At 42.4% G+C, this 16,427-nt stretch overlaps 1 protein-coding gene across 2 annotated transcripts in view; it reads right to left on the reverse strand.

Moving 5' to 3' along the window:
- Positions 1-4,574, reverse strand: part of THEM4 (thioesterase superfamily member 4) — a 64,647-nt gene extending 60,073 nt beyond the window's left edge. Inside the window, exon 1 of one of the 2 annotated variants that reach the window (XM_010589426.3) lies at positions 3,833-4,574. In XM_010589426.3, the coding sequence (XP_010587728.1) occupies positions 3,833-3,928 (96 nt within the window). In that variant the 5' untranslated portion in view covers positions 3,929-4,574. The remainder of the gene's footprint in view (positions 1-3,832) is intronic. The other variant, XM_010589425.3, reaches the window with a different exon arrangement.
- Positions 4,575-16,427: the final 11,853 nt, after the last annotated feature.

A 16,427-nucleotide genomic window follows, 5' to 3' on the forward strand; every position in this document is an offset into this window, starting at 1 on the left:
CTGTGTACTCTCCTACCTGATTTTAAAATTCAAAGTCTGGGATTCAGCTAAACCCAACAAGCCTTTTTGAGCATCTACTATATGTAACAATAACTATATGTTCTGGCTCTGTGCCAGGGACAGGTGAGACAGAGAGAGAAGACTTAGATCTGCCCTCAGTGCTTACAGTCACTAATGTGAAAAAAGTCACATCAGAAGTAGACACAAACCCAGGAGTGACTTTCCAGGAAAACTTCACAAAGGTGAGGACTGATGGAGCTTATTTCTTAAGAATAAATTGTTTGGTAAAGTAGAGGGCCAACGAAAATGAGGGAAACCCTCAATGAGATGGTGTGATCATTAAGGTTGTGTGTCAACTTGGCTCAGCCATGAGTCTGTGGTTTGGCAGTTATGATGTAGTGTGGTAGTTGTATGATACTGTGATCACTTCCATGATGAAATTTGATATAATGTGATCACCTCCATGATGGGATCTATCAGTAGCCAATCAGTTGAAAGGGGGTTTCCTAAGGGGTGTGGCCTGAATCGAATATAAGTGGGCTTTCTGGCAAGGCTTTCCGGCTTTTGCTCACTCTGGATCCTGCAGCTGGCTCCTAATTGTCTGACATCTGGTTCTTGGGACTCAAGCTAGCAGTTTACCTGCCCCTGCTCATCTTGGGATTCGTCAGTCTTCGCAGCCTGCGAGCCAGAGCCATGCTGTCTGATTTGTCATTCTCGGGTTCACCAGCCCCTACAGCTATGTGAATCAGGAGAGGCCTCCAGGCTGACCCACGGAGTTAGGACATTCCAGCCTATACAACTGCTAGAGCCACTTCCTTGATATAAATCTTTCTCTATATATATTTATACACTTTAATGGTGTTCCTTCTCTACAGAACCCAGCCTAAGACATATGGATTGACACAATAACTGCAACAACGGACTCAAACATACCAATGATCATCGAAATGGTACAGATCTGGAAACTGCTTTGTTCTGTTATGCTAAGGTTGCCAGGAGTTGGAGGTGACAGCAATTAACAACAACAAAAAGGACAGAATGAGGAGGGCAGCTCCAAGCAAAGCCATAGAGGAATGGAACAACCTTATGACATGCTGGGGAAATGCTAAGACCTCAGTCATCATGGATGTAAGGTGCCAAGAGAATGGCAGCAAGATGTGGTGGGCAAAGTACAAGAGCAATCAGACCACAGAGGCTCTCTGGCCTTGACGGAGGCTTAGATTTTATCATCTAGGTCAATGTTTTCAAAGGCTAAGATTAGAGATGATTTTAGGTGGCACAAGGACAAAGATATATATATTTTTAAATGCATATTATAAAAGGACATAAATAGCACATCGTCCTCATGATCTCACAAATGTTATTACTTAGGACGATGTTAAAGAAAGGGGTCTTTAAAGAAAAATAATACAGACAAAATGCAGATATGACAGAAATCATGAAGGTGGTAGATGAATGATACTTAGAAAATACTTTTTTCAGTTATGGGGAGCCTTAAGGAATTTCCAGCAAGGCAGTAACATGGGCGTAGGCTCTCTCTGGTATAAAAGATGAATTAAAACGGTGAGAAGGAATGGTAGGAAAACCAGTTAAAAAGACTGTTCCAATGGGCCAGACGAGATATGGTTGGGACCTAAACTAGGTACAGAGGAATAAGAAGAAAAATATTTAAGAGATATTTAGGATACTGGAATCAAGGATGTGGGGAGTGACTGTAGGGGAAGAGAAAGTAGAAGAGTCTTGAATGATTCCAGAGCAGTGGCTTTGAAGGTTGGGGGTGGACAGAAGAAAAAGAGGAAGGGTTGCGTGTGTGTGTGCACGTGCTGGAAGTTATTAATTTTAGTCTGGGACGTGTTGAGTTTGAGACCCCAAGTGGACATTATGATGTTGTGGGAAATAAAAATTATGAAAGGTGAGAACTAATTGATACTTGAAACCCATTTTAAAGGCACCTGTAAATTCAAAGCATAGACTGTATACATGACGGATGTTAGGAAATAATTATTGCCTTTTGTTACCCTGAATAGAAGAAAGGTCTTGTTGATCTTTAGTTATACATTTATAAAGTGGGACTTGCTACCTTTATGACTTTTTTTTAAATGGATCTTCTTTTAAGATTAAGTTACTGAAAGCGTGACTTGTAAAGCCTATAAATACTAATACTTAAATATTTGTAACACAGATTACAGGCCACCAACATATAATTAAAGTAACATAATTCATCTTTGTTGTTGTGAGATTGGGTTAGTACCTTTTCTTTATCAATGTGCAAGATGGTACTAGATTAGTAACCAACCCGCACTCCTTATTGTTTAAAAGAAAGCTACGGTAGTTTAATAGAGAAACTATGCTTATTTAAATTACTAAAGTCCTCTTTCAGTTCTTGCTCAAATACAGCTGTTCCCCCCTCTACATGCCCTCAGTGTTTTATTACAGCACAACCAAAAAAACCGAATGCCGTCGATTCGGACTCATAGCGACCCTATAGGACAGAGTAGAACTGCCCCATAGAGTTTCCAAGGAGCGCCTGGCGGATTCACACTGCTGACATCTTGGTTAGCATTCATAGCACTTAACCACTACGCCACCATACAGCACATAGTACATATATACTTTAATTTTGCAATTTCACTCCTTTCTCCTAATTTAGATTGTGAGCTCTTTGAGCGAAAAGATTGTTTCTTCCTCATCTTTAAATGATGTCTGCCATATTCTTGGGGCTTACAGTAATCAACTGAATAGAGCTATAAAAACAGGCAATATTTATATAATATTATGTGCCACCATAGGGTCGTTATGAGTCGCAATCAACTCGACCGCAATGGGTGTGGTTTGGGCATGTGCCACTGGAAACCCTGGTGGCAAGTGGTAAGAGCTATGGTTGCTAACCAAAAGGTCAGCAGTTCGCATCCACCAGGCACTCTTTGGAAACTCTATGGGGCAGTTCTACTCTGTCCTACAGGGTCACTATGAGTCAGGATCTACTTGACAGCAATGGGTTTGGTTTTTTTTTGTTGTTGTTGTTTAGTTATATGCCATTAAACACCAAACCAAACCTGTTGCTGTTAGTAGATTCCAACTCACAGTGACCCTACAGGACAGAGTAGAACTGGCCCATAGACTTTCCAAGGAGCCCCTGGTGGATTCAAACTGCAGACCTTTTGGTTAGCATTTAACCACTAGCCACCAGGGTCTCCTATGTGCCATTATCTCATTTAAATCTTAAAACAATTTCTAATCGTGAATAAAATGGTTTAGGGAGAATATGATTAACTAAGAAGCATCTTCTGTCTTCTACTCACTTCCAGAGTTGGCTGTCCTTCTCAGAAATAAGTCAGAGACAATCAGGATTAAACCATTGAAGAGGCAGTGCCCTTCACTGGAGGGGATAATATAAGAGTTATGAGCCTGGACTCTGGAGACTGATTACTTAGATTAAGATTCCAGCTCTGCTATGTAATTTCTGCGTGACCTCCGTCAAATCTCTTAACCTTTACACATAGTAGTAAAGGACCTTCTGCTGGCCAGAGTCAGCACCCTGATTAAAAATTGAGTCACCTTCCCACCCAGTTTCTTTTGGTTTGAATCTAAGGACTGAAAGCTATCTGTTCATACTCTGGAAAATACCGATGCTTTTTGGAGTTGACGTTAGCTTTTATTCTGACAATAAAATCCTGGTCGAATTAATGGATAAACTTGTCATCGTTGACTTGTTTCTGATTGGCGAAGGCTCGCTCCTCTCACCAAATAGCGCCGCCCGGCACCCCAGGCCGGTACCCGCCCCGCTTCCCCCGGTCACCCACAGGCGGACGCTGGGTACCCCGGTACGCACCCCGCTTCCCGGCTGACTCCCAGGCAGGCGCGCATCTCCGGGCTGGCGGCGCAGAACGCGGAGCGTGCGCAAGCGCGCGGCGCAACTCCTCAGCATGGCTCCGAGAACAGCGCGGGAGTCCGGAATCCCAGTCGGTGGCGGACTTGCGGGCGCCTCTCGCCCGCGCCGCGAAACGACAATTCCGTTCACCCACTCACCCGCCTCCTCGCCCACATTAATCGTGGAGACTCCGTCAACCTGGAGCCAGGCGGCGGGTCGGGAAGTGAGAAGGCTGGCTGGGCCTCGAGCCGGAAGGGTCGCCGCCCACGGCCGACTAACCTCTGGCCTCGGCTTGCTCGTTCCCTTAGACCTTCTCCAAGGAGGCCTGGTCGCGCAGTGGTTAAAGAGCTCGGCTGCTGAGCTGCTAACCGTTAAGGTCCGTGGTTCGAATTCCCTAGCTGCTGTGCGGGAGAAAGATGTGGCACTGTGCTTCCGTAAAGGTTAAACCCACCACCACCCCAGTGCCGTAAAGTTTACAGTCGTGGAAACCCTATGGGGCAGTTCAACTCTGCCCTATAGGTTGCTCGCTATGCGTCGGAATGACGCAAGAGCAGTGGGTTTGGTTTTGGCTTTTTTGGTTTAGACCTTCTCGGGACCTTCGGCCGTCCTTGAGCGCCCGGGACCGCTTCCGAAATAGCAAAAGCCAGGAGAGGGCGGCTAGTGCAGGGCGAGCAGGACCTGCGGGCAGTGGCGTCCCAGAACAGTCTGGGAGAGCGGGAGGCCCGGGACACACCCCCGCCGCCCGCCCTGCCATCGGTTACAGCCCCGGATGCAGACGCCCCCCTACGCCCTTGAGCCTGCGCGCTGTGAGTGAAAGAGGTTCACTCTTCTCCTCTCGAGCAGGCGGGATTCAATGCTTTTTTTGTTCTCAAGTACTTTTTCCTCCTGCAGAAGACAAAAGCTCCTTGTGCGGGTAGGAGCGCAAAAAACGTAATTGCATGAATAGAGTGTTCTTGTAGGCCATGGACAAGCCCTTGGGATCGGATTGAGTGTCTTGTTGGTGCAAAGAGCTTTTATACAGTTAACATGCCACTTTCTCGTCGGCCTCCTCACACACCCCCAACACGCATATTGGTCCAAAAACAAAAACACACACAAAAAAACTGTTGCCATCTAGTCCATTCAGACTCACGGAGACCCCATGTGTGTCAGTACAGAAGTGATCGCTAGGCTTTTTTTCTGAGGTGCCTCTAGGGTGAGTGTGAGCCACCAGCCTTTTCGTTTAGTAGCCGGGTGCTTAACCGTTTGTGCCACTCAGGAACTCAGCTTATTAGGCAGGACCTTAAGACTCCAGGCAGACTAAAAGCCCCTAAGCCAGACTTTTTTCAAATAGGAATGGTAGGAACATTTGTAGGGTATGTGGGTTGACTTCTCTGGGTTCATCCCTGGGTTGGAGGTCAGACCTGAGCTTAAACTCCCCCTCCACCACTTACTAGCATCTTTTGTTGTTAGGTGCTCTCGGGTAGGCTCCCATTAATAGCAACCCTATATACCACCGAACAAACCACTGCCTGGTCCTGCGCGATGCTCACAATTGTTATGCTTGAGCCCATTGTTGCAGCCACTGTGTCAGTTCATCTTGTTGAGGGCCTTCCTCGTTTCTGCTGACCTTGTACTTTACCAAGCCTCATGTCTTTCTCCAGGGACTTATGCCTCCTGACAACATGTCTATCTTTTATAAACTCTTTAATCTCTGCTGGCTTCTGTTTCTTCATCTGTGAAATAGCAGGGTTGTTGTAAGTACTAAAGAGAATGTATATAGTTTTACTGCTCTCTTTCAGTTACGGACTCATGCAGTTAGAAGTTATGTGAGAAATGTTACCCCCTCTGTCATGGATTGGATTGTGTCCCCCCAAAATATCTGTCAACTTGGCTGGGCTGTGATTCTCAGTGTTTATATGTGATCACTTCCATGATGGGATCTGTTGTGAGTAGCCAGTCAGTTGAAAGGGAGTTGCCTTGGGGTGTGGTCTGCATCCGAATATAAGCAGACGTTCTGGCTTTTTGCTTGCTCTGGGTCCTGGCGCTGCCTCCTGTTCGTCTGACCTCCAGTTCTTATGAAGTGAGCTGTTAGTTTTATCTGCTGATCTTGGAATTCCTTGATCTTTACAGCCTGTGAGCGGAGCCCCGGCATCCGACCTGCCATTCTTGGGTTCGCCAGCCCCTGCAGCTACGTGAATCAGAAGCCTTGCAGTCTTGTCTGCCAGTCTTGGGAGGGATTCGTCAATATTCACAGCTTGTGAGTAAGAGCCCTGCTTTCTGACCTGCTGACGGCTATGTGAATCACGAGAAGCCTTTATCCTGATCCACAGACTTGAGATGTTCCAGCCTCTACAGTCCTGTGAGCCATTTCTTTGATGTAAATTTCTCTCTATATATTTATACGCTTTACTGGTTTAGCTTCTATAGTGAACCCAGCCTAAGACACCTTCCAAGGAAAGTGCCCCTAAGCCAGGAATGTGTTGGTATTGGCTTATATGGTCTCATGGGATCCAGTTGTTAAAATGTTAGGAATTTTGTTATCCAGTTCTTATATACTAGCATTCTGAAAAAACTAAATTGTATAAACTTACAATTAAATTGTATTAAAAACAAAGGTAACAGATACTAAAAACTATCACTTCTTTTCTGCCACATTTTATTATTACTTATGCCCTTGAGGCTATTGACATCTGTTGTGTTTGGTGGGAATACTCCCATGCATATGCCATTGCACATCTCTTTCCAATTCCGCATGCAATGCCATTACCTTGATAGGTTGCAGTTGGACACTATGGGAGTGTATTCACACCATCAGGGCTCTCACCCCTTTCTCCTTTTAGGAACGATTTACCATCACACCACTGCCCTAGTACATTTTGAGATGAAGCTTTAAAAATCTATCAGGTTACTAGAATTGCTTATACCCAGCACACCTCTTTATAAACTTTTTTCACCAACATAGTGCTGTAACCATCCACATAGTAAAGGTAGGGCTGGTGTGGACTGAAGAAATCATTATCAGTAGAGATTTATCTCTTTGCGGCTTGACTCCATGTCCCGAGAGCCCGCTTCTACCTTTTTGTGAGCTCTTAGTATCTGAAATTCCAAGAACCAGGATGTGTTAGAGATTTTGGCCTTGAGTCCTTTCCCATTAACCTTTCCATCAGTTTGTCAGCTGGAAATAACACCAGACACATTTTAAGTCTGTAATATTAACTGCGGAAAGGAAGAGCATTTTGAGACAGAGTTTTAGAGAGCAGGCAGTGCTGGCAAGAGCGGCACTTAAGTCCCAGAGCAGCCGGGACTGAAGATCATCAGTCATAAAGGGCAGCTGTTGAGATTCTATTTTAAGAGGCTGTTCTCTCATGTCCTTCCCCAACCCTCCACCCCCCACTTTATTTTAGTTGTCTTCTCAGTGGGAGCCCTGGTGGTGCAGTGATTGAGAGCTATGACTGCTAATCAAAAGGTCAGCGGTGGAAATCCACCAGCTGTTCCTTGGAAACCGTATGGGGCAGCTCTACTCTGTCCTATAGGGCTGCCATGAACTGGAATTGACTTGGTGGCAATGAGTTTTTTTTTTTTTTTCTTTAATACGAGGAGCCCTGGTAGCACAGTGGGTTCAGCACTCCACTGCTAACTGGAAGGTGGTTGGTTCAAACCCACTAGCTGTTCTGTGGTAGAAAGATTTAGCAGTCTGCTTCTGTAAAGATTTACAGCCATGGAAAACCTATGGGGCAGTCCTACTCTGTCCTTTAGTGTCACTGTGAGTCAGAATTGGCTCAATGGCAACTGGTTTTTTTTTTTTTTTCCTCTTCAATATAGTTTTCGATTTCATTTTCCTGGGGACAGGGGCGAAGTCATATTGTCTTATTAATTGTAGTATTTCTTGATAATAGCTCACATAATAGTGAACTAATTTTTAGCAGCAAAAGCCCAAAGTGTCTTTGGTGTCTCTTGTCTTACTTACCTTGTGGTATAGAAAAAGACACAAGTATGAAATAAACCCATAAAATGAAGACGGCTTTTGGTTGTGAATAGAAAATAGTTCATACAGATCCCTTACGTTGTATATATTTACAGTTTATAATATACACAGTGTTGATCAAAACCTATAGACTTCAGCCTTTGCTAAGAAAGTCTACTATAACCAACAGCTCATGTTTAGTCTCAAAAGAACTTGGACTTTGGAAGGGCAATTCTAGGTCAGTTATACTCAGTATAATTTTCATGTTTTTCAGCTAGTGGTAATGCTGAGTTACCAACACTCTGACTTGGCCTTCCTCACCAGGCATTAGTATGGGTCATTTGTGTTGACACCATGTGTGAAATGTCTGGCCCAAGTTGGAAGTCCAGGTGAGGGTGTGGTGGTGATGAGAAGAGCTGGTTAAGCCTAGTCTATGGAAGTGGGAGAGTTTTCCTTTAAAGCGTGTGCAGCTTAGGCAAGGAATAAATTTTCAACTTTGCCCTTGATAGAACTACGCTTTAATTATATAAGCGAACTGTATGAAATCTAATAGTGCCCTCACCATTCTCTCTTAATTTTGTAAACAACTTTATTGAGGGATAATGGACAGAATAAACAGCACATATTTAAAATGTACAGCTTGATAAATTTTAACATATGTGTCACATGTGAAGCTATCATCACAATTAAGATAATGGACGTTATCTGTCACCCACGGAAGTATCCTCCTGCCTTGGGTAAATATTCCCCCCTACCCTCCAGGCAACCACTGATCTGCTTTCTGTCACTGTGGATTAGTTTACATTTTCTAGAGTTTTATATAAATGAAATCACACTGTATGTACTCTTTTTGTCTGGCCTTAAGGAGCTGTGATGGCACAATGGTTGAAGTGATCGACTGCTAACCAAAAGGTCAGCGGTTCGAAACCACCAGCAGCTCTGCAGGAGAAAGATGTGGCAATCTGTTTCCGTAGAGATTAATAGCCTCGGAAACCCTATGGGGTCACTATGAGTTGAAATTGTCTCTATGGCAGTGGGTTTGGTTCTTCCATTCAGGCCCCTAGGTGGCTGAAATGGTTTGAGCTAACTGAAAGGTCGGCAGTTCAAACCCACTCAGTAGTACTGTGGAAGAAAGGCCTGGTGATCTGCTTCTGTTAAGATTACAGCCAAGAAAACCCTATGGAGCAGCTCTCCTCTGTAACACATAGGTTGAGCAGTTCTCCTCTGTAACACATAGGGTTGCCTGGAGCATGAATTGACTACAGCAATGAGTTTGGTTTTAATGTTCTATTGTATGAATATACCATAATTTGTTTATCCATTCATCTGTTGAAAGCCATTTGGGTTGTTTCCATTTTTTGTCTATTACAAATAAAGCTGCTGTGTACATTTGTGTGCAAGTCTTTGTATGAATGTATACTTATTTTTTCTCTAGGGTAAATACCTAAAAGTGGAATGGATGGATTATATGGTAGGTGTATGTTTTACTTTAAAAAAAAAAAATTATTTATTTTGTTGTTGAGAATATACACCACAAAACATACACCAATTCAGCAGTTTCTACATGTATCATTTAGTGACACTGATTACATTCTATGAGTTGTACAACCATTCTCCCCCTTCTTTTGAGTTGTTACTCCTCCATTAACATAAATTCACTGCCCCCTAAGTCTCCTATCTAATCTTTCAAGTTTTTGTTATCAATTTGATCCCATATAGATAGTTCTTGTAGGAGCATAAGGAGCCCTGGTGGTGCAGTGGTCAAGTTCTCCCCTGCTAACCAAAAGGTCAGGGGTTCGAACCCACCAATTGCTCTGTGCCAGAAAGATGCAGCAGTCTGCTTCTGTGAAGGTTTATAACCGTGGAAACCCTATGGGACAGTTTTATTCTGTCTTATTGGGTTACTATGAGTCAGAATTCGACTTGATGGCAATGGATTATAAGAGCGTAATGCTCAAGGCAGACTTTTTTTTGCTAGTTAAGCTAAACTATTGTTTGGTTTTAAGAAGACTTAATGGGATATTTTTGGTTTAAGGTTTAAAGATTATCTCAGGGTAATGGTTTTAGGGGTTCATCTAACCTCCATGGCTCCAAGAAGTCTAGAGTCCATGAGAATATGAAATTCTTTTCTTATTTTTATTGTGCTTTAAGTGAAAGTTTCCAAATCAAGTCAGCCTCTCACACAAAAACATATATACACCTTGCTACATACTCCCAATTGCTCTCCCCCTAATGAGACAGCCCGCTCCTTCCCTCCACTCTCTTTTCCTGTCCATTTCGCCAGCTTCTAACCGGCTCTACCCTCTCATCTCCCCTCCAGGGAGAAGATGCTAACATAGCCTCTAGTGTCCACCTGATCCAAGAAGCTCACTCCTCACCAGCATCTCTCTCCAGCCCATTGTCCAGTCCAATCCTTGTCTGAAGAGTTTGCTTTGGGAATGATTCCTGTCCTGGCCCAGCAGAAGTTCTGGGGGCCATGACCACCAGGGATCTTCTAGTCTCAGACCATTAAGTCTGGTCTTTTTACAAGAATTTGGGGCCTCCATCCCACTGTTCTCCTGCTCCCTCAGGGGTTCTCTGTTGTGCTCCCTGTCAGGGCAGTCATCTCTTGTAGCCAGGCACCATGTAGTTCTTCTGGTCTCAGGATGATGTAGTCTCTGGTTTATGTGGCCCTTTCTGTCTCTTGGCCTTGTAATTACCTTGTGTCTTTGGTGTTCTTCATTCTCCTTTGATCCAGGTGGGTTGAGACCAATTGTTGCATCCTACATGGCCGCTTCCTAGTGTTTAAGACCCCAGACGCCTACCTCCAAGGTGGGATGCAGAATGTTTTCTTAATAGATTTTATTATGCCAATTGACTTAGTTGTCTCCTGAAACCATGGTCCCTAAGCCCCCGCCTCTGCTACGTTGGCCTTCGAAGCATTCTGTTTATTCTGGGAACTTCTTTGCTTTTGGTTTAGTCCAGTTATGCTGACCACGCCTGTATTGTGTGTTGCGTTTCCCATCACCTACAGTAGTTCTTGTCTACAATCTAATTAGTGAATACTCCTCTTCCACCCTCCCTCCATCCCCACTCTCCTATCAAAGAATATTTTCTTCTCTGTTTGAACTATTTCTTGAGTTCTTATAATAGTGGTCTCATACAATATTTGTCCTTTTGCAACTGACTAATTTCACTCAGCATAACGTCTTCCAGGTTATCCCATGTTTTGAAACGTTTCACAGATTCGTCATTGTTCTTTATGGATCCATAGTATTACATTGTGTGAATATACCATGATTTATTTCTCCATTCTTCTGTTGATGGGCACCTCGGTTGCTTCCATCTTTTTGCTATTGTAAACAGTGCTACAGTGAACATGGATGTGCATGTATCTGTTCCTGTAAAGGCTCTTATTTCTCTAGGATACATTCCAAGGAGTGGGATTGCTGGATTCTATTTTTTTTATGGTAGTTCTATTTCTAGCTTTCTAAGGAAGCGCCAAATCGATTTCAAAAGTCGTACCGATTGACATTCCCACCAGCAGTGTAGAAGTGTTCCATTCTCTCCACAACCTCTCCAACATTTATTATTTTGTGCTTTTTGGATTAATGCCAGCCTTGTTGGAGTGAGATGGAATCTCATTGTAGTTTTAATTTGCATTTCTTTAATGGCTAATGATTGTGAGCATTTCTTCATGTATCTGTTAGCTACCTGAATGTCTTCTTTAGTGAAGTGCCTGTTCATATCCTTTGCCCATTTTTCAATTGGGTTATTTCTCTTTTTGTAGTTGAGTTTTTGCAGTAACATGTAGATTTTAGAGATCAGCCGCCGATTGGAAGTGTCATAGCTAAAAACTTTTTCCCAGTCTGTAGGTAATCTTTTTACTCTTTTGGTGAAGTCTTTGGAAGAGCACAGGTGTTTGACTTTTTAGGAGCTCTTAGTTATCTAATTTCTCTTCTGGTGCTTGTACAGTTCCAGTAATGTTTTCTATACTGTTTATGCCATATATTAGGGCTCCTAGTGTTGTCCCTATTTTTTTCTTCCATGATGTTTATCGTTTTAGATTTTATATTTAGCTCTTTGATCCATTTTGAGTTAATTTTTGTGCATTGTGCGAGGTATGGGTCTTACTTCATTTTTCATTTTTTGCAGATGGATATCCAGTTATGGAAGAAGTACAGTCAGAATGCTCCTTAAAAGCAAGGATGGTGAGACTGCGTCTTACATACTTTGGACATGTTGTCAGGAGGGATCAGTCCCTGGAGAAGGACATCACGTGTGGCAGAGTACAGGGTCAGCGGAAAAGAGGAAGACCCTCGACGAGGTGGATTGACACAGTGGCTGCAACAATGAGGTCAAGCATAACAACAATTGTGAGGATGGCGCAGGACAGGGCAGTGTTTCGTTCTGTTGTGCATAGGGTCACTATGAGCGGGAACTGACTCAACGGCAGCTAACAACAACAACAAAAATCCAGTTATGCCAGCACCATTTGTTAAAGAGACTGTCTTTTCCCCATTTAACAGACTTTGAGCCTTTGTCAAATATCAGCTGCTCATATGTGGATGGATTTTTGTCTGGATTCTCAATTCTGTTCCATTCATCTATGTATCTGTTGTTGTACCAGTACCACGCTGTTTTGACTACTGTGGCGGTATAATATGCTCTAAAATCAGGTAGTATGAGGCCTCCCACTTTGTTCTTTTTGAGTAATGCTTTACTTATCCAGGGCCTCTTTCCCTTCCATATGAAGTTGGTGATTTCTTTCTCCATCTCATTAAAAAACGTCACTGGTATTTGGTTCGGGATTGCATTGTATCTATAGATCGCTTTGGGTGGAATAGACATTTTTACAATGTTGAGTCTTCCTGTCCATGAGCAAGGTATGTTTTTCTGCTTACGTAGGTCTGTTTTGGTTTCTTACAGTAGTGTCTTCTAGTTTTCTTTGTATAGGTCTTTTATGTCTCTGGTTAGATCTATTCCTATGTATTTTATCTTCTTAGGGTCTATTTTAAATAGTATTGATTTGGTGATTTCCTCTTCAATGCTCTCTGTTGGTATAGAGGAATCCAACTGATTTATGTATGTTTATCTTGTATCGTGATACTCTGCTAAACTTTTCTATTACTATTAGTAGTTTTCTTGCAGGTTCTTTGGGTTTTTCTGTGTATGAGATCATGTCATCTGCAAACGGAGATATTTTCTCTTTTTTTAGATAATTTTTATTGGGCTTTAAGTGAAAGTTTACAAATCAAGTCAGTCTCTCACATATAAACTTATATAAATCTTACTACATACTCCCATTTACTCTCCCCCTAATGAGTCAGTCCGCTCCCTCCTTCCAATCTCTCCTTTCATAACCATTTTGCCAGTTTCTAACCCCCTCTACCCTCCCATCTCCCCTCCAGACAGGAGATACCAACATAGTCTCAAGTATCCACCTGATGCAAATGGCTCACTCCTCATCAGCATCTCTCTCCAACCCATTGTCCAGTCCAATCCATGTCTGACGAGTTAGCTTCGGGAATGGTTTCTGTCCTGGGCCAACAGAAGGTTTGGGGACCCTGACCGCCGAGGTCCTTCTAGTCTCAGTCAGACCATTAAGTCTGGTCTTTTTATGAGAATTTAGGGTCTGCGTCCCACTGTTCTCCTGCTCCCTCAGGGGTTCTCTGTTGTGTTGCCTGTCTGGGCAGTCATCGGTGTGGCTGGGCACCATCTAGTTCTTCTGGTCTCAGGATGATGTAGTCTCTAGTTCAAGTAGCACTTTCTGTCTCTTGGGCTCATAATTACCTTGTGAGCTTCGTGTTCTTCATTCTCCTTTGATCCAGGTGAGTTGAGAATCATTGATGCATCTTAGATGGCCGCTTGCTAGTGTTTAAGACCCCAGTCAGCACACTTCAAAGTGGGATGCAGAATGTTTTCTTAATAGATTTTATTTTGCCAGTTGACTTAGATGTCCCCTGAAGACATAGTCCCCAAACCTCTGCCCCTGCTTTGCTGACCTTTGAAGCATTCAGTTTATTCAGGAAACTTCTTTGCTTTTTGTTTAGTCCAGTTGTGTTGACCTCCCCTGTATTGAGTGTTGTCTTTCCCTTCACCTAAAGTAGGTCTTATCTACTACCTAATCAGTGAATAACACTCTCCCACTTTCTCTCCCTCCCTCTCTCGTAACCACAAAAGAATATGTTCTTCTCAGTTTAAACTATTTCTCAAGTTCTTATAATAGTGGTCTTGTACAATGTTTGTCCTTTTGCAACTGACTAATTTCACTCAGCATAATGCCTTCCAGGTTCCTCCATGTTATAAAATGTTTCACAGATTCATGATTGTTCTTTATCAATGCATAGTATTCCATCGTGTGAATATACCATAATTTATTTTTCCATTCATCCATTGATGGACACCTTGGTTGCTTCCATCTTTTTGCTATTGTAAACCTCAATAAACATGGGTGTGCATATATCTGTTCCTGTAAAGGCTCTTATTTCTCTAGGATATATTCCAAGGAGTGGGATTGCTGGTTTGTATGGTAGTTCTATTTCTAGTTTTTTAAGGAAACACCAAATCGATTTCCAAAGTGGTTGTACCATTTTACATTCCCACCAGCAGTGTAGAAGTGTTCCAATCTCTCCACATCCTCTCCAACATTTATTATTTTGTGTTTTTTGGATTAATGCCAGCCTTGTTGGAGTGAGATGGAATCTCATTGTAGTTTTAATTTGCATTTCTTTAATGGCTAATGATCGAGAGCATTTCCTCATGTACCTGTTAGCTGCCTGAAAGTCTTCTTTAGTGAAGTGCTTGTTCATATCCTCTGCCCAATTTTTAATTGGGTTGTTTGTCTTTTTGTGGTTGAGTTTTAGCAGAATCATGTAGATTTTAGAGATAAGGCGCTGGTCGGAGATGTTGTTGCTAAAAATTTTTTCCCGGTCTGTAGGTGGTCTTTTTACTCTTTTGGTGAAGTCTTTAGATGAGCATAGGTGTTTGATTTTTAGGTTTCTCTTCATCATTTTTAGTAATGTTTTGTATATTTGTTTATGCCTCGTATTAGCGCTTCTAATGTTGTCCCTATTTTTTGTCCCGTGATCTTTATCATTTTAGGCTTTGTGGTTAGATCTTTGATCCATTTGGAGTTAGTTTTTGTGCACGGTGTGAGGTATGGGTCCTGTTTCATTTTTTTGCAGACGGATATCCAGTTATGCCAGCACCATTTGTTAAAAAGACTATCTTTTCCCCAATTAACCGACACTGGGCCTTTTTCAAATATCAGGTGCTCATATGTGGTTGGATTTATATCTGAGTTCTCAATTCTTTTTTTTTATTAACTTTTATTAAGCTTCAAGTGAACGTTTACAAATCCAATCAGTCTGTCACATATAAGTTTACATACATCTCACTCCCTACTCCCACTTGCTCTCCCCTTCTTGAGTCAGCCCTTTCAGTCTCTCCTTTTCCATTGGTCTGTGTGTCTGTTGTTGTACCAGTACCAGGCTGTTTTGACTACTGTGGCTATATAATATTTTCTAAAATCAGGTAGAGTGAGGCCTCGCACTGTGTTCTTTTTCAATAATGCTTTACTTATCTGGGGCTTCTTTCCCTTACGTATGAAGTTGGTGATTTGTTTCTGCATCACATTAAAAAATGTACTTTGAGTTTGGATCAGAAGTGCATTGTATATATACATGGCTTTTGGTAGAATAGACATTTTTATAATATTAAGTCTTCCTATCCATGAGCAAGGTATGTTTTTCCACTTATGTAGGTCCCTTTTAGTTTCCTGCATTAGTACCTTGTAGTTTTCTTTGTACAGGTCTTTTATGTCTTTGGTAAGATTTATTCCTAAGTATTTTATCTTCTTGGGGGCTACTGTGAATGGTATTGATTTGGTGATTTCCTCTTCAATGTTCTTTTTGTTGATGTAGAGGAATACAACTGATTTTTGTATGTTTATCTTGTAACCTGATACTCTGCTGAACTCTTCTATTAGTTTCAGTAGTTTTCTGGAGGATTCCTTAGGGTTTTCTGTGTATAAGATCATGTTGTCTGCAAATAGAGATATTTTTACTTCTTCCTTGCCAATCCGGATGTCCTTTATTTCTTTGTCTAGCCTAATTGCTCTGGCTAGGACTTCCAGTACTATGTTGAATAAGAGCGGTGATAAAGGGCATCCTTGTCTGGTTCCCGTTCTCAAGGGAAATGCTTTCAGCCTCTGTCCATTTAGGATGATGTTCACTGTTGGCTTTGTATACCCACTGCCGTCGAGTCAATTCCGACTCATAACGACCCTATAGGACAGAGTAGAACTGCCCCATAGAGTTTCCAAGGAGCACCTGGTGAATTTGAACTGCCAACCTCTTGGTTAGCAGCTGTAGCACTTAACCACTATGCCACCAGTGTTTCCAATTGGCTTTTTATATCAAAATACCAAACCTGTTGCCTTCGAGTCAATTCCGACCCATAGCGACCCTACAGGACAGAGTAGAAACACCCCATGAAGTTTCCAAGGAACGCCTGGTGGATTTGAACTGCCAACCTTTAAGTTAGCAGTTGTAGCGCTTAACCACTATGCAACCAGGATTTCCTGGCTTTGTATAGTTGCCCTTTGTTATGTTGAGGAATTTTCCTTGT

Source organism: Loxodonta africana, chromosome 3 (genome assembly GCF_030014295.1).
Source record: "Loxodonta africana isolate mLoxAfr1 chromosome 3, mLoxAfr1.hap2, whole genome shotgun sequence".
NCBI classification, from domain to species: Eukaryota; Metazoa; Chordata; class Mammalia; order Proboscidea; family Elephantidae; genus Loxodonta; species Loxodonta africana.